Genomic DNA, 18,150 nt, shown 5'->3' on the forward strand with positions numbered 1-18,150 from the left:
ATACAATATGTGCAAAGGAGCTAGGACAAAAAAAAAGAAGCTAGGACAGAAAACAACTCTCAATAAGTGGTAGCTGTTGTGTTTATTTAAGAATTGTTTTAAATTTTTTTCTAACCTTTTGTCTGCTGAGGGCCTGGAAAAGCATCCATTGTTCTTAGGCATCTTTTCTGCCCTGGCTCGAGGTTCCTATCATTTACGAAAATTCTGGTCACCTGCCTCAGGCGGCGGCGCCCAAAGCCCCACGGGCATCGCCGAGGCCCTGCTTTTCGGGTATTTACGGCGCGCGGCTGCCCCAGCTCCGGCTCAAGTCTGCGCTTCCAGGTTCAGTTTCAGGGTCTCGCCCGCGGCCCCGACCGGCGGGCGCGGAGCGGGCAGCGGGGCCCGGACAGCACAGTCCGCTGGGGGCCCCGGAGTTGGGAGGCGGCGTCCGGGAGCCCCCGGAGGAGGATGGGCTGCGGACACAGCAGGCTGAGCTGCTGCAAACCCCCCAAAAAGGTAAAGGGCGCCGGCGGAGAAGTTTGCCTTCTCAAGGGAAGAGGGGCGCGGAACGGCTCCGCCGCAGGGCGCCCTCGGCGCCCCGGCTTGTCCCGGGTTGGCCGGGGACGCCGGGCGGAGGACGCCGGGCTAGAGGCAGGCACGGAGGGACGCGAGGAAGGCTCGGCCGGGCGGCGCTCCCTCCCCCGGCCCTGGGCTGAGCCGCGCGGGGCAGCCGAGTTTACCAGCACGGCCCCAGGGCCGGGAAAGGGCAGCTAATTCTGGCTGGCGGACTGGGGAAATGTCTAGTGTCTATGGCAGGTGCCCTTTTCCGTCGGTCTGGGGCTGCTGGCTGTGTGGCCTTGGGCATGTGACTTGAACTCTCTGGGCCTTGGGCTTTCCCACCAGTAAGGGGCAGATAATCTCTGGGGCTGCTACTCGCAGAGTGGTCCACGGATTTACATCATTGGCGTCACCTGGGACCTGTTAGAAAAGCAGAATTTCCGGCCGGCCGTGCCGCAGACTTGCTAAAACAGAACCTCCCTCTTAACAAGATGCCCAGGTGATTACAATACTCTTCAAAGTTTGAGAAGCGCTGGTCTAGAGCCTTTTCAGGCCCCAGAGCCGGTGCATTTGGGCTGTCCTGGGGGTAGCTGGGAGGGGCCGATGAGGGAGGAGACCTACCGCCTTCTGCTGCCCTTCCCTCCCTTCCTGTCCCTCCCTCAAGGGGCCTCTGAGCTGGGTTAGAGCCCAAGAGACGCTAGCTACTCGGGTTTCTTGCAGTGGGACCAGCTGCCCCTTGGGGTCTGACTTCCTCGCAAGGTCAGAGCCTGGAGCCGGAGGACAACCTCCTCAGGGAACAATCTAAGGCACAGAGAGGGCAGGGAGGACTCTCAAGTCCTGACCCCTTTCCTACTACTGCCTGCTCTCCAACAGGGTGAAAATAGGTGGTCCTATAAACTTGATGACTGGTCCCCTGGAGATGCTACACTGTGACACTAGTGATTTTTCGGTGGACTTGAGTGCCTGTCGCTCTGCTGCTTTGCTTGTGCCTGTGTACAAGCTTTTCTGCCTGTTGAGTATGGAGTTCTGTCCCCAAGCTGGGTGATTCTATTCCATGCCCTGTGCCTAGTCCAGGGAGATGAGTGTGGGTCCCAAGTTCAATGCTCCCCCACTTTCCTTGCCCCTCCTTCACTCCCCATTCAAAAAAAACTTCACCAAGCTCTGACTTAGAAACCCTTGCATGTTCCCTGGCTCCAACAGGGAAACTGAGGCTTGCCTCTCAGCGGAAGCAGAGTGCTGGCTGTTGGGATGATGCGCAGGTGAACGTGAGCCTGGCTGGAGCCTTACAACGAAGCTGGTGATAGTTAGACATCGATCCTCGGTGTTAATCCTGGCTCTGCCACAAACATGTTGTGTGACCCCAAGCAAGCCCTTACCGCTCTCTGGGCCTCAGTTTCTCCCTCTTGTGTGGAGAGAGAGGGGGCTGAGCAGGACGATTGCTATGAGTCTGAGAGTCTGTGTTCTCTGCACCTGTGTCAACCTCTCAGCCTGCAAAGTGGGCCAAGGGTGAATTCCATCTACGCAGTGGCAGGAGGAGACTGGAGGAGGAGCCCTATTCCAGGCCTTGACTCTCCCGTAGTCCGGAAGAGGAGACCACAGTGAGCATGGGTTCCCCTGCCTCCTGGCCTTTCAGAGAGCCTCGCCAGCTGTCTCTGTCTGTCCCTGGCACAGCCTGAACTGGACCACCAGTCCTAAGTCCTGAAAGGCAGGTTAAGTCCGCACAGACTCTCCCATTGGAAAAGGGCCTTCGGTACCACCTGGGCTGATGCACCGACGTATAGATGGGAGGTTAAAGCCCGGAGAGGGAAGGGTCTTGACTGAGGTCACAGAGCAGAACCCAGGCACCCAGTCCCCGAGCCCAGTGTTCTTTGCTCTGCCCCTACTCAGCTCTTCCAGCGGCTTCTTGTTGATTTCAAAGCCCTTTGGCGTTAACGCCTTCACTCTGTTGCCTCAGAGCAGTCCGCCCTGCCTTCCTTTCCCAGCAGCGCCAGGCCCTTGCCCCTGTGTGGAAGGATTCATAAGCTGGTTTTGTTTAAAGTTCATGCCTGTTTCCATCCCTCCGGGCTGTGCTTTTGCCCAGGTGCTCATCCAGATGCCAACCCCTGGAAGGTGTGAGCTTCCAAGCCCATCCTCAGGAGACTCTCGGCGCCCAGGAGCCTCTGAGGATGGGATGTACAAAAGTGAGCTCACCCCGCGGGAGGCTCTGGTCACAACAATGACTCACCCTGAGTGGCAGTTGACAGAGTACTTTCACATCCTGCTGACCTCACAGAAGCCTGGAAGCCAAGCTGAGCTGCCGAATCTCCCCCACTCTACAGGCAAGGAGACTGAGGTTCAGGAAGGAGTGATGTGTCCAAAATTATAGAGCCAGTTGGTGGCCAAGCTGTGCAGCGAAGCCAGGATTTCTGCCCTCCCCAGCTAGCGCTCACCGCCTCACGCAGAGCCCAGAGCAGATGCCTCATGCATATTTGAGGGCGTGAAGGAGGGCCCCAGGAGAGCCAGAGCAGGGGTCAGCCCAGGATGCAGCATGGTGCCTCAGCCAGCCTTGAGAGATACAGGGAGGCTTCTCGGGTGAGGAATGGGCATGCCTCAGCTGAGTGTTGTGGGTTTGGTGGGAGTTACCCAGTCGAGGCAGAGAGGACAGCCTGTGCGGAGGCTGAGCCCGAGAAAACACAGACTGACAGTGCTTGCTGTGGAGGGAGAGGTGGCTGGCAGTGAGGAATGGGGCCAAAACTGCCCTACCTACGGACAGGGGCTTGACCACTAGGGCTTTTCAAGGTCCCTCCAAAGGCCAGGACCTAAGGGTTTGCTGAGTCCTGCAGTTGACAATGCCTGGTGGCCTTACAGAGAGGCCTGACCTGGGACCAAGTGTTATTGGAACTTTTGGGGACAGTTTGAAACCCCAGCAAATGAATGAGTGGGGATCCCTAGCAGGCTGGGCATGAATGCTGACAAGCCACCTGCATGGTGTGGTTCTTCCTAAATGCTTTTTGGCAGAGACTGTGGCTGATGTGACCACATCCCCTGGGAGGACTTGGGAGAAGGCCAGACAGAAAGGGAAGGGGCCAAGGAAACAAATTAAAGGCAAAGTTCCATTTGGATTCCTCTGGAGCCAAGGCCTGTAGGGTGACATGGGAGTCCACAGGGCCTTCCGTCCCTTACAGGTTACCAGCCCCCTCTGGGCAGTGATGGGGAGGGACAGCAGTGCCTCATGGTCACCCCCCATGCATGTGCCTGGTGTTAACACCTGGACCCCCAGTCCCCAGGGCTTCCACTCTGGCCACAGCACTCAGCCCTGAGCAGGGCATCTGAGAACCTGGCTCAGCACTGCTCCTGCTGGGCCTCAGGCAACAGGTTCTCACCTGTCAGTCTCTCAGTAGCCCTTCAGGAACACGTCCAGGTGGCAGGCCAGGTGAAAGAGAGGTAGAGATGCAGAAGTAAACGGCATGGAAGAGCCTGGCATGGGCATGACTAATTCTGATACAAAACCATAGACCCTAAGGGCATGGCCTTTAAAACTGGTTTCACAGACTCATTTATGAACTCAGCTCACCAGACTCTGGGCCAGGTGCCACTTCAGTCCTGGCTCCACTGTGGATCCATTAAGTGACCATGGAAGGGACTTGGCTTTTCCGGGCATCAGTTTCCAAATCTATAAAATAGGTGTGATGTTAGCTCCTGGGCCACAGGATGGTTCTAAGATGAGACGAAAGAATGCATGTAACAGAATCCCTGATCCACTGGCTGGCAAGTGGCACACACTTGATAAGAAGGCATGTGGGGGAGGATATCACAGCCTGGATTGTACCCCAGGAAAGCAAACAGGGATGCAGGGGACAGGGGGCATTCATGTCCTTGGAATGCTGTCAGGGTTGCGAAGATGAAGCCTGGAGCCTGGCCACTGCTTTTGACCTTCTGAAGTGTTGTCAAGCAGCATGGGTGTGGGGAGCAGCCTTGTCCTCTGTTGTTCCAGAAAGCAGAAGTGTGGCCAGTGAAGGGACACTAAGGGAGCCAGAGCCTACTTCTCATGAGGAAGAAGGGTTGTGAGTCCCCATCCTGGAGGAGTTCAAGCAGAGGTCAGGTGAGATTTTGGCAAAAATAGAAGAGGAGGGGGTGCAGGCCTAGGACTAGCCAATATTTAGGATCCCAATTAAACCATCTAATTATTCTGATTATTACAGTGTTGGAGGCAAAAATCTCAAAATTTGGAAAAGTATAAAGAATTTAAAAATGACTTTTAATCCCATCATGAATGTGCATATACATTCCAGTGTACATTTCAGTGTCATTCCTTCTATTCTTTGTCTGTATATGTGAGTGTAACTGTTTGTACAGAAGTGGGAATATATTCTAAGTGGTTATATTCTAGTTACTTAATATTTTGCTGGGAGCGTTCTCCCGAGTTGGGTAATGCCCGGAAATGTGATTTTTAATGGCCACTTAGTGTTCTGTGGACTTTCTGTGACTCACTTAACCAGGCTGGGTACGACTGATTATGCTCCCCACGCCTACCCTTGTTATTCTGGAAAACCCTGTGTTTTCATCCTTACCCAGAGAGCGCGTGCCTTAGAGTCCAGAGGGGACCGGAGGGTGGAAGGAAGGCCTTCAGAGAGAGGTGGCACCTTGGCTGGGTTTTGAAGGTGGGTAGGGGCCAGGCACTTGTGTCAGGGTGAGTGGGGTACAGGAGGCAGGGCCCCTGACACCCGGTCGGTAGGAGGGAGGTAAATTTGACCTTTTAACTCGCTTTGCCAAGGTGGAGACAGAGGGACTGTGAAAAGAGGCTGCCCTTCTTGGGCACCGAGCCCTCCGTCCCAAACATCGTGGGGACATTGGTGCGTATATGGCCTCTGAGCCCACCCCTCACCAAAAAAATCATCCCAGTTAAAGCCAACACAGGGGGCCATACATAGGCCCTCTGAAAACCTCGTGAGGTTGAGCGCCAGATTTCTATGGTATAAAGGGACATCTGTGCCCTGTGACCTAAAACCCATCAGAAGAATTTTTAACAATCCTTGCCTTGGAGACACAACCCTTGGTAGCACATTTTCTGCACATGTGTAAGTCTTTAATTCTGTTCCTTTGTAGTGGAATGCCCAGGTGAGTCGCGGAGGTCCCCCAGCCACCTCAGGATGGCCTTCGTTGCCTCAACTGGGTCTTGAGTTTGGGGCCCATCTTCACATCAGCACTTGTATTTTTTTTTTTTGGTTATAAAAAGGGCCAGAAAGGATAAAACTTCAAATTAGTGGTCCACAAGCAGGCTGCTGAGTAAGTCAAGATGGTGACACTCCTGGTAGGGAGGGCTGCCACCTGACAGCTCAGCGTTGATAGGTTGGCTAGTAAACAAAAGTCTGATATCTGCCTGAAAAAGAGCTCCAAGGGGCCTCAGTGTAAAATTCATGAACATTCATGTTCAAAAAATAAACTTGGAAAAAGTAGGGTCACCTCCCATGAAAGGAAGAGTCTAACAGACGGCCGAGTTCTGGCTCTGACATCTCAGGGTGCTCTTGGGTTTCCATCCTCAAGGCCTGTACCTTGTCCTCAGTGTCCTCCACCTTCAGAGCCTTGTGAGCCACCCCAGTTGGAACAGGACCAGCAAGTGGGGGCAGGGGGAGCTCCTGGGACCACCCCCAACCCCGCGGGCAGAGAGAAGGAGAGAGAGGAAATCCATCCATCTTGAGCGTAGAGAGGTCTAAATCTATCCATTACCTGGAGACAGGCTTCCCGACTTCTCTCACCAGGTTGGATCTGAATCCCTAAAAATCCTTTATCTTGTGTCACTTTGTTTTCAAACCTGAACCCTCCAGAACATCTAGGCCAAACGCCTCACTATACTGCAAACGCCCATCCCACATCCATGCTCCCCCCCAGATAAGTGTTGTACAAACTGACCTACTTGCAGTTTGCCCTGCTCCCCAGCAGCGAAGTTCTTCTTCAGAACGTCCAGTGGACCTCGTAGACCTCCTTGTTGTTTCTCCGCTGCCCTGTGCCACCCCATCCCTGCCCTCTCCTTGAGGAGATAGCCCCAACAACAGAACAGCCACCTGTAATGGATTGAATAGTGTCCCCCCAAAACTCACGTACACCCACAACCTATGGATATGACTTTGTCTGAAGCAGGGGTTTTGCGGATGTAATCTGGTCGAGCTGAAGTCATACTGGAAGACGATGGGCCCTAATCCGATGGTGTGTCCTTGTAAGAGGAGGGGAAGGGGACAGATGCAGAAGGAGGAGGCCATGGGATGGCAGAAGCAGAGACTGGAGTGATGGAACTGCAGGCCCAGGAACACCGAGGGTTGCTGGTGGGTGGAACAGAACCCAAAGGACCCGACCCAGCTGATACCCTGGTTTTGGATTTCTAGCCTCCGTAACTGTAAGAAAATAATTTTCTGTTGTTGTAAGTCACCAATTTTGTGGTGATTTGTTACAACAGTCCTAGGAAATGTATGTTTTAAGCTTAGCGACTCCCCACCCTCTCTGGCTCCTCCCCTACCTTGCCACCGGTTGAAATGGGCCTGAAGAGCTCAGGGCCTCCCCTGTGGAGCTGGGGCTTGGCGGACGAGTGGGGAGCCCTGCAGACGAGGAGGTGCTGGGACAAGGCCCACATGCTTTGAGACACCAGCTGCCGCATCTGCAGAGGAAAGAGCACTGGACCCGGGGGCAAGAGTGGGCCCTGCTCCTGCCTTTTTCACTAACTTGCTGTTTGATCTCAGATTGCTGGTTCTCGCCCCGGGCCTTGATTTCCCCACCTGTAAAATGCCTGCCTTGGCTGCTTTTAGGTCCCAAGAAAGGTATTTGTTCTTCCCGTTGGTGTTAACTTCTGGGTACACAAATCAAATTTGAATACACTGTTGTTTCAAAATGTCCAAGAATTTAGGTAAAATTGAACATTCCCCTCCTTGACCACAACAATTCTAGTCCCTTCTCTAGAGATGACAACTGACTGCCATCAACGTGTGCTTTTCTAGATAGCTTTTCCTGTGCGTTTATGTACCAACTGAAACAGTTTCTTTTGCATATAGATATTCTACCAAATGCCTTTCCACCTGTGTATGTAAATGTCTACTTTGTTATTTTAAACACTGAAGTCGCATTGCCTGTTGTTATGTCCCTTAGTGTATCAAGCCAGTTCCCTGTTGTGGACATGAAGCTGGTTTCCAGCATTTCCCTGTTCCCAGTGACCCCGCCCTGAGCACCCTGGAGATGCCCACCCCTGTCCTTACTAACGGTGCCTCTCTCTGCGGGCAGTGCCGTTGTGGGGTAGGGAAGCACATGCTGCGTGTACCTTGGGAGGTGGCTGCTGGGCTCTGTCATTCTCTGCTCCAGGCAGTCCTTCCCTGCCTTTTACGGCCTCCACACAGGGGCAGCTCAGGAACGGAGGGTGGTACGAAGGGATCAGGACCGCACCCCCCAACACCGACCCCAGCCCCTCCTGAGCAAGGATCCCTCCTTTCCTGTCCTCCCCAGAAGCCCTCTTCGTGCGGAGCTGACAGCTGAGTGTGTCCAGCCGCCAGCCCTGCCCTGCCTGGAGCGTGACAGGATTGATAGCAGATGAGGTGTCAGGATGACCTCACTCTGCCCGTTCTTTTGCATTCACAGCATACCAAAACCAGAAGGGCCCTGATGGATCCCGTTGCCCAACTCCATGCCCTAGAGAGGAGGAAACAGAAGCCCAGAGAGGGGAAGGCACTTCCCCAAAGTCACACAGCAAGCAAGTAGCAAGCCTGAGCCCCGACTCTGGACTCCCCCTGGGGCTTTTGCCTGGGTTGGGAAGACAGGTGGTTATCTGGTCATGTATCTGTGCCCTTAGCCTATCTCTTCCCTCACCATGGTCACTGACACCATTTTCTATTCCATTCCTTCAGAGTCTTTCTGCCTGACAGGCTGACCCAAATGCCGGAAATGGTGCCGAGGGCCTCTGCCACCTCTGGGCCCTCTAAGGCAGACCCCTTGGGAAGCTGATATGGAGCAGGAGAAGGTGGGCTGTAGGGAGGAAGGAAGGAAATCTGGTACATTGGAAACTCTTTCACAGGCTCAGCCTCTCCATCTGTACCCAAGGGGTCGGACCCAGCACTTGAGGCCTTCCCCACTGCCGTGGTCAGGCCCAGCAGGTGCATAGGAAGGAAATTGGTTCTGTCCTCCGCTGAGATCTTTCATTGAGTGGTCGGATAGGAGAGATGGAGACCACATCCGCCCCTGCCTTGGGGTGCTCTGGGGACATTGCAGGTGTTCAGGGACTTGGCGGGGCCCCCCTTACACAGCTGAGTGGTGCCGGCTGGCGCTCCTACCTTTCGTTGGGTTACATTGGTGTAACCCCCTGCAGGCACTGGGTGATGTTGAGGCCACTCTGTAAAATGAACGAGTTGGACTAAATCTTCAGTGTCCTTGGCAGTGTGAAAATGAAATTGAATTGAGCCACTGATTTGGCAGAATACTCTGCCCATCCTAGAGATGGAGAAGCTGAGGGCTGTGATTATGGTGTTCTTCCATCTGAGCCTCTGTAGTCTGGGTATGAATGCTAGCGTTTCTCCACGGCCCTGACCATGGAGGCCCTGCCTTTCCTCTCTGTGAGGCCCCGGAGGGCCCCTTGGGCCTCCGCCCCCACCTCCTTCCTGTCTCTACCCTCAGCCAATGGGCTGTGCCTGTGGTTGTTCGTGTCCCGAAACTGCTGGTGCCGGGGCCCCACCCACGCTGAGTCCAGACACCAGAAGCACAGCTCTGATACTGCAGAGGGGTGTGACCGCGTCCCTTGAGGCTGCAAATCCTCTAACCATTCCGCCACTTGGATCAATCTGGTGTCCGCACAAAGGAAGCAGAAGGGACTCTAGTCTCTGCCTTCAATCTGGATTCCCCAGTGGAATCTCTGCTCCCCTGCTCTGTGGCCTCGGACAGGCCCCATCCATCCCACCTCTGGGCCTCAGTTTCTCCATCTGGAAGCAGGAGGTGGGAATTAGAATAAACTGTCAGCAGGGGCCCTTCCAACTCTGTCTTCTGGGTCCCAGTAAGTCCCAGTAAACCCTCCTCAGCCATGGTGGGTGTGACAGAACTATATGGCCAAGAGAAGCCAAGGCTGTGGTCGATGGGGGCAGTGGAGGGGCTAGGTGAACTCTTAAGGGTCCTTTGGTTACTAAATATTCAAAGCAAAGCAGGAATAATAAGGATAGAAGTCACACCACTCAGAAATACACAGCGCCCGAAGGCCCGTGAAAAGGATGGAGTGACGGTCTCTAAAGCGAGGTTAGACCAAGTGTCTTCAGGAAAGGCTGAGCCATCCTCAGGGCTACTCCTGGCTTCCATCCTAGTAGGATTCCCAAGGGGAGGAATAGCTGGGCAACCTCTATCCAAGTTGCTTCTGCCTTCCTCATTCTTCCCTGGTGAGGCTTGGAACTTGAGGGAAGTCAAGGAGTCGATCCCAGATGCATTAGTATGAGACTATGAAAATTCACTGCAAAGTACTGCAACTTGAATAATACTCAGCAGAGCCCCCGAAACTGTTAATGTTGGTGGGTTTTACATAGCACTTGCACTAGCTGAACACTTGATGCTTCCTGGAGGTCTTGCTGAGCATCAAGGATACTTCATAGAGCGACTGACTGTTGGAGTTGAGGGTCCTCTGAGATCATTCAATCCAACCTGCAAAATGAAGTCTGCCTCTTCTTGCCTGCTACCAGTGATGGAGAGCTCACTACCACCACCCCATCCCACTCTCCAATAAGGCAGCCTGTCTCTGTTAGGGGCAGTTCTGAAATTCTTTATGTTGCCCTGAAAACTTCTTGAGACTTCTAGTCTTTAGCCATCATCCTGCCCTCCAAGACTGTGGACCACACACATGCACCTTCTACTTCATGGCAGGGATTTGAAGACAGAGCCCAGGTGTGTTTTGTTTTATTTTTTGGCCTGTTCTCAAGGCTGACCAACTGTTGGTGATAGTCCCTCCTGTAATTTGGTTTGAGTCTCCTACAGCATCCTGTTGGTTCCTTCCAGGTGGCCAGTTTCCCCTCCAACATGCGAGTACAGTCGAAGGGATCTCCCTGGGACCAGTCTGGGCTTGTCTGCCCTCCCCACAGCTCTGGCTCTGTCCTCCCCTCTGCCGAGACTCTGTCTGCTTTTGGCGGCCCGGTTCTACCAAAGACCAGGTTTGCTTCTTCTGGCTGATCTCAGAACAGGGATCTGGTCGGCTTGACAAGGAGCTGGGCCCTAGAACTGTGCATGTTACCAAGATATTGGGGCCCTGTTTCCGGCCTTCTTAGTTGAAGGGCTGCCCTGGAGTCCAGAAAGACTGAGGAGAATGTCTGTTCTCACCCTGACCCATCAGGGATAGGGAAACTGAGGTCCAGAGAGGGGCAGGACTGCCCTAAGGTCACACAGTAAAGCTGGAACCTCGGTCTCCCGGCCTCCCCTCCCAGTCCTGGTTCCCCCTCCATGTCCAGGTTCCCCCTCCATCCGGTGCTGCTAAGCTCCTGCCTCATGGCTTGCTTCTCCCAAGTTTCCGTTGACACAGGAAGCTGCCATCCCTCTTCCAGAGTTCAGTCCGGATGCCCCTCCCAGCCCAAGGCCTCCCCACTCCACTTTTGGAAGGGGAAATTCTTGTGGCCCCTCCCGGCTCCTGTCCTCTCCCGCTGCAGGGTGGACTCTGTGCCATGACCTCTGAGGAGGAAGCAGCCAAGGCCCCAGCACAGGAATTTTCCATACAGTGGTTGCTTATCAATTCCTGCTCAGCTCTGGACTGTGTGTCCTCAGGCTTTGGTGCGCCTCCAGGTCAGCTGGTTGGATTGGTAGATTGGAGGTTGGCGCTTCCCAGCACACACACACCTGCCTTGGATTCCGGAGCTCTAGGACTCGGCCTGCGAGCTATGCTAAGTAAGCGCTCCAGGTGGTTCCGACACAGGAGGCCCTATCTTAGGCCAAGAAATACCTAGAAAGACTGTTCTGGGCATCATCACAGACACTGGGGCAAATCCAAAGTGGATTTCAAAATTAGTCCCTGTCATCAAGGAGCCCCCTTGGAGCAGCAGGAGAAACACAGGTGACCAGGTCCCTGCTTGCGTAGGTGTCTGAATAGGCCCCAGAGTGTAGAGCTGACAGGAGCCCTAGGACAAGACCAAGCAGAAATCATACATGAGCTGGGCCTGGAGCCTGAGAAATGTTGACCGAATGCCATGTCGGGGTGCTCTTGAGCTCATGGATGTGCGTGCTGGGGCCAGGAGTCCAGCAGGTTGTTTTGGTTTGGTTTTGGCCTAGCTAATTTGGCAACATTAAAATAATAATAATAATAATTATATTATATTATAAATATATAATATATATAATAATATAAATATAATAAATAATTATAAATATTATTATTATTATTATTATTATTATTATTATTATTAATAATAATGCTGCCAGTCCAGGTTGGCAAGGTTGCAGTCAAACTCGCCTTCTTGTGTGCTGTTAGTGGGAGAGTTAATTGGTAGAAACTTTCTAGAGGACAGGGCCAGTAATTTTAAATGTGTAAAAAAAATCTTGTAAATCAGTATGTTCACTGAAGCATGATTTGAAAATTAAAATGGAAATAACATAAACATTCCACAGTGGATTATTGATTAAGTGGTGAAATTCATCTAAAATATTTAATGTCATGTAGCATTTGCTCATATTTGAAAAAAGTAAGATATACAGAAGTATATATTATTCCAATAATAAATAAATATATATTAGTCACTACTGCTATAATTGGAAAAAGGTGTTTGCAAATATTTAAACTTAAGAAAATGGAGAGGAGGCTGTTAGAGTGAGGACAGACTCTGATGGATCTTGAATGTCATTCTGAGGAGTTATCCTGGGTAGGGAGTGGGTCTGTCAGGATCTGGAGATTCAAGCCCATGGCCGTGTCCTGCTAAAGGTCTGGAAGCTGTTAGTGGAGAAGTTTTTCACTTTCTGGGATTGTTAGTTGGGAGAAGTCGATTTCATATGAGTTTTATGATCTTATTTCAGGCAACATGAGGCTGATGGCAGCCTAAGAAGTCTAGCAAAGCACTGTGGGTCTTTGTTCTTGCCAGATTTTTCAAATACGAAGTAATAAATGTGTGCTACGTTTGAGCCCTAGAGTGTGCCAGACTTTATAGGTCCCTGATCTCATCGCATCCTTAAAACAGTCTCAGGAGGAAACCAAGGCTCAGGGAGGCCGTGTAGTCACATGGTGGTGGATTTAGGATTTCAATCCAGATCTGGGGGATTTTAGAATCCCAAACTTCGTAACCATAGTGTTCCAGTCTCTAACCTGCTGAGTCCTGGTTCTTACGCTGATGTTGACATCGAGGCACCACGTGACCGTGTCTCACCTCCCCGACCTCCAGTTTCCTCCCTTGTGATAACCCTCACCTCACAGTGTGGCTGAGAGAGGCTGAGATGACAGAGTTTGAATGCCATGGGCCTTGTTGGGTGAAGCCGAGACCTCCTCGCCTCCACTGCACAAAGGAGTAAGCAGGAGCCCCGAGGAGGGAAGAGGTTTGTCCAAGTTGGTGGAAAAGCTGTGACTGGAATTCAGAACATCTCACTCCCATAAAAATGTTGCTCAGATGAGTGTAACCAGTGGTGATAGCAGGGACAAGACGACCACTGACGTTTATCTCCCTCCTTCCTCCCACCCCGAGGGGGAGAGGCTGGCTCCTGTCGCTTCCCAGAGGTCTGTGTTGACAGCTTGCGCCAGGGCCAAGCATCCCCTGCCCCCCTGGGCAGGAGGGCTGAGGCTTCCCATGGCGGGTGGAGGGAGGGCTCAGTTGTCAGGTGTGCCCGGGGGAGGCGCTGGGCCTCGCTCAGGTCTCCAGGGTTCGCGCTGCACCGGGCTCTGTGCCGGGCACTTTGAGACAGGAGCACGATGTTCTGGAAGCCTTCCCTTCTCTTCCCTCCTCAGCCAGAAGTGTGCCTTCCAGCAGCATGTCAGTCGTTCTTGAGTACAGGAAATTGTTCATTTTTATTCTAATAATTACTTAACCTGTTATCATAATAAAAGGTGAAGTTTTTCTTTTACAGTGATAATTTACAATTGAACACTTTCATAGCCTTTTCATAGGCTGACTTAAGTGCTTTTTAAAAAAAAATGGGGCCTAGAATACCTTTTTTTTTTTAAAGAACACTATTTTGAGGTATAATTGACATAAAACATTATACTAGTTTTACACATACAACCTAATGAGTCAATACTTGTGGACATTGTTAAAGTCTAATTACAATAAGTCTAGTTAATATCTGAGAATGTTTTGAAAAGTATGCAGAACGGCTTAAATATTTTCTTCTACCCTGGATGCTGGTCCAGTGGCCAGTGCCAGACTTTGGCCAACTTCTCACCTCTCTGGGGTGAAATAAGAAAATTAAAGGTGTGAGTGTGTGTGGAACATCAAGTAAGGATGTCAGTTCCCCTTTCCTGGAAGAAGCGTCTTGAGCTCCCTCAATGTATTTTGGAAGGTTAAGGTGTCTTCTGTTTTATGAAATGTTAGTTAATAGTCTGTAAATAAATTTTTTCAGCATCCTTACTTGTCAGCCCATATCAACTCTCCTCTTTAAAAATATTATTTATAAAAACTGAAATGTGGGAGCCACTGACACTGCTTTGGGGAATAGAAGCCCTTTTGCCTCAGTTCTCTCCTTTGATCAGATTCAACCTACCCTGGCCAAGGATGGTTAAAGCGCCTACTAGGTGTGGCTCAAATATCTGCCAATTGTCCCCTGATCTTGTTTTTGATTGAACCCTAACCTACCTCATCCTTCTCATCTTTAAATTGGGGGATAATCATATTTCCCAGGGTCCTTCTTTTTTAAAATATATTTGTATTATTTGGGAGTGGAGGTTTATGTTTAGAGGAGGTACTGGGGATTGAACTCAGGACCTTGTGCGTGCTAAGCATGTGCTCTACCACTTGAGCTATACCCTCCTGCAGGGTCTTTCTGAAGATCAGCTAAGATTGTGTAGATTAGATAGCACAGTGCCTGACACGTCTTCATTATATCATCTCAGCCCCATCTGTCACGGTAAGTACTACTGCCTCCTTGTAGGTGAGGGACAGCGCCTCGCAGCAGGAAATCAGCACAGTAAAACCATGACTCAAACTTCTGATGCTCTGCCTTCAATATAGGGAGCTTGGCTGGAAGTTGTGGTAGCTGCAGGCCCTGAGAAAAAAGGAGAATTGTCTGTGAACTAGGGTGTGGGAAGTTTTAGGACACTTGAAGGCCATAACGGGGGAAGGTGATAGCAGAAGGTCTGGCCAAGTCCCTGGAGAAGGAAGAGGTGGCCATGGTTGGTGGCAGGAGCCAAAACACAAGAATCTAAGGAGAGGTCAACCAGCATCAAACTCCCCGTTGAGGGTTTCCCTGGCCAGGATGAGAAATCCTGCTCTGGGAACCCCTTCCCTGCAAAGAGGGTGCTGCCTTGGGACGGTGAGGGAAGGAGCCTAAGTGAACTGGGCACAGGGCAGGGGCTGGCACAACTGGAATTCCTGTCTTGCCTTTGGAAGAATCCTGCCCTCGCATCCATCCTCATGCTGACTTCCTACTTTCTTTTCTTTCATCCTCACTGTTGTCTCATTTCTTCCAGAGGCCCCAAGGACCAGATCAGCCACCCAGACCAGAGCCACAGGAGCTAGGTCCCCTCAATGGTGATACAGGTGAGTAGCCAGCCCTATAAATGCCCTCCATGACATCTGTGAAGTTTCCTATTTTATAATCAACAGATGAGATATAGCTATTTAACTATCTCACGAGATCTCAGTTGGGTTACATTAGTAGGAGTATTACGTCTAAAATCAGGGAGGTGATAGCTCTTCCCTGTTCCCAGCTATTGATACCACACCTGGAGTGCTGAGTTTATTTCTGGAAAGTACATTTGCAGAGGAATCCAGAAACATTGGAGGGAATAGAGTGGAGAAAAATCAGGCTGGTAAGGAATCTGGAAACCATATCCTTTAAGCAGCAGTTAAGAAACAAAGGATGTTCTACCTGGAAATGTTGCAGGAAAACACATCAGTTTTCTCCAAGTGACTGAAGTGCCCTCATGGAGAAGACAGATGAGACTTGTTCATTGTGACTCAGAGGTCAGTACTAGGGCACAAGATGGCAAGAACAGGCAGGCAGAATTCAGTTCAATCTCAAAAGATTTTTTTATGTGGTTGTTGGTTTAAAATCATCCGAGCTACCTCGTAAATAGAATGAGCGCTCCATCTCCAAAAGTGTTTAATTACCACCTGGGGGCTGTCAGGGAGATTGTATATGAAGTTCCACTGGGCCAGAATTCAGAGGTTCTCCAGTTTGGCTTACATAAGAATTTCCTGGGGGTTGGGAGGTAGGATTTCAAAGATACACACTCTAGGGCTCCACCACAGACCAAATAAATAAGAATCTCCAGGAGTGGGAGTGAAGGCTCTGCCTTGTAAGTGATGACAAATTTTTTTAATAAGCTCCTTCCCAGCTGGGGTCAGGCTGGTACTGTGCTTGTGACCAATATTTGGGACCTTGAGCCTGGAACTCTCTGATTGTGACCGCTGCCTCCCCTGAGGACCCAGAGCACTGACTCAGTCCTCCCATCCTGATGGGCTGGCCACAGCCTCTGTCCTCACATTTCTCATCATACCCTGTGCCTGATCCAGCCTGTGGAGTTCTGTAATACTATCACAACTACAGTTATAATAATACTAACAATGCTAGGAATTAGCCTTTAATGCTTGTCACAGGTAGTGAACAATGAAGAGCATTTACTGAGTACCTCCAAATGCCTGGCACTACACTTACTGCTTTTTAAATTCATTTGTTTGTTTTCTTTTTTAGATTCCACATAAACGTGATAATGTACAGTATTTGTCTTTGTCTGACTTATTGCATTTCGCATAATACCCTCTAGGTCCATCCACATTGTTGCAAATGGCAGAATGTCATTCTTTTTTATGGCAGAGTAGTATTCCATTGTCTATGTATACCACATCTCCATCCGTTCATCTGTCAATGGACACTGAGGTTGCTTCCATATGTTGGCTGTTGTACACTTACTGTCTTTTGTGTGTAAGCAGGCAGGACAAGTTGGTAGTTCAGAGTGTTTGCCATGGAATCAGGTGATACAGGTTGACAACCCTTTCCCTGCATTGTGCACTGGATAATCTTGGGCAACTTGAATAATTTCTGTGTCCCTCAGTTCCCACATCTGTGAAATGGGGGTAGTCATAGTGCCCACCGCACTGGGCTGTGGTGAGGATGAAGACACTTGGAACAGAGCCAGGCATGTCCCTGAGCATGGTAAGCACTCAGTATTCCTCACCTGTGGCTATGATTTTGATTGCCATTGTTTTCTGATAAAATCATCTCAACAGCCCCATGAGGTAGGTGTTATTATCCTCCCGATTTCACATATTGGGTAACTGAGGCACAGAGAGGATGGGTCCCTGCCTAGGTCAGACCCAGAGCCTGTTGGACTCAGAGTGGCATCACCCAGCCTATTTTGGAGTTTCCCTAAACAGGGGCTAGACTTCATGCCTGCCCCTCCTCCCCACTCACAGCAGCCCCTCTGCCTTCAGCTGGAGGGATGCTGATGGTGAGGGATCACACACTCAGACACAGGACCCAGCAGGTAAAGGACATGACGAAATGGCCCCTAACCATATCCTCTGTACGGAGAGATGAGAACTGTGGCAAACAGCAGAGCCACGACCTGGATGGATGGGAGACACTGCTCCTCAGCTCAGCTCCTGGTTGACACTAAGGCACAGACTGCCATTTCTTTGACTTCTTCAAGAAAAGTTTGGGGGAGGGTAGGACAACTCAGTGGTAGAGTGCGTGCTTAGCATGCATGCAGTCCTGGGTTCAATCCCCAGTCCCTCCGTTCAAAATAATAAAATTAAAATTTGAAAAAAGAGAAAAGTTGGAAATCAATGTATTAAGTAAAAGCTGTCCAAGTTATTAAGGTCACAACTTTTTTTTTTTTTAATTTAGATACTGGGTAGAGCAGACAGACCTTTATGGGCCAAATCTGTCCTGTGAGCTACCTGCTCTGCTGTAGATCCGGGGGCACAGTGAGACCACTGGCCCCTGCACTTCATGAAGGAGGGTCTCCAAAGCCAGGGAGATTTAAGGGGCTGCCTCTGGAGGCTGCCCTAACTGAAACCATGCTCCAGCTGGAGACCAGGCCCCCCACTGCTTAGCTCCAGCCTCCCACACCCTTTTTGCTGGGCCGTGACCCAACCTCCGCTCTGTGATTGCTTTTCTCTTTCTCCCCTGTAGCCACTACTGTCCATCTCTGTGCATCTGAGGAAGTTGAGCAGCACCAGAAGGCTATAACCAGAATTCTCCAGCAACACGAAGAGGACAGGAAGAAATGGGCGCAGCAGGTAAGTCCCAGCCCCTCTCTTTCCTCCTGCTTAGTTAACCTTGTTAAATCCCAGACCCAGGGCCAACTTTCGGTTTTATTGTTGTTGTAAATATCTGTCGACTCCCTTTGCCAAGAAAGGGGCCCTTTATCTATTAAGCAAATACTTGAAACTGCTGGCATGTGATTCATTATATTCATTCCAGGCAATAAAATGTGGGGAAACAGTAACACAGCAGAAGGGCCTCCAGCCGGGAGTGGCATCAGGATTGAAAGATTCTGAAATC

General features: G+C 50.8%; 1 protein-coding gene across 1 annotated transcript in view; it reads left to right on the plus strand.

Annotated features, from left to right (window-relative positions):
- The first annotated feature begins 295 nt into the window (after positions 1–295).
- CCDC69 (coiled-coil domain containing 69) overlaps positions 296–18,150 on the plus strand; it is a 32,420-nt gene continuing 14,565 nt past the window's right edge. The window contains exons 1-3 of the mRNA XM_072954427.1: positions 296–495; positions 15,110–15,179; positions 17,779–17,885. Of these exons, the coding sequence (XP_072810528.1) occupies positions 448–495; positions 15,110–15,179; positions 17,779–17,885 (225 nt within the window). The 5' untranslated portion in view covers positions 296–447. The remainder of the gene's footprint in view (positions 496–15,109; positions 15,180–17,778; positions 17,886–18,150) is intronic.

Source organism: Vicugna pacos, chromosome 3, assembly GCF_048564905.1.
Source record: "Vicugna pacos chromosome 3, VicPac4, whole genome shotgun sequence".
Lineage (NCBI taxonomy): Eukaryota > Metazoa > Chordata > Mammalia > Artiodactyla > Camelidae > Vicugna > Vicugna pacos.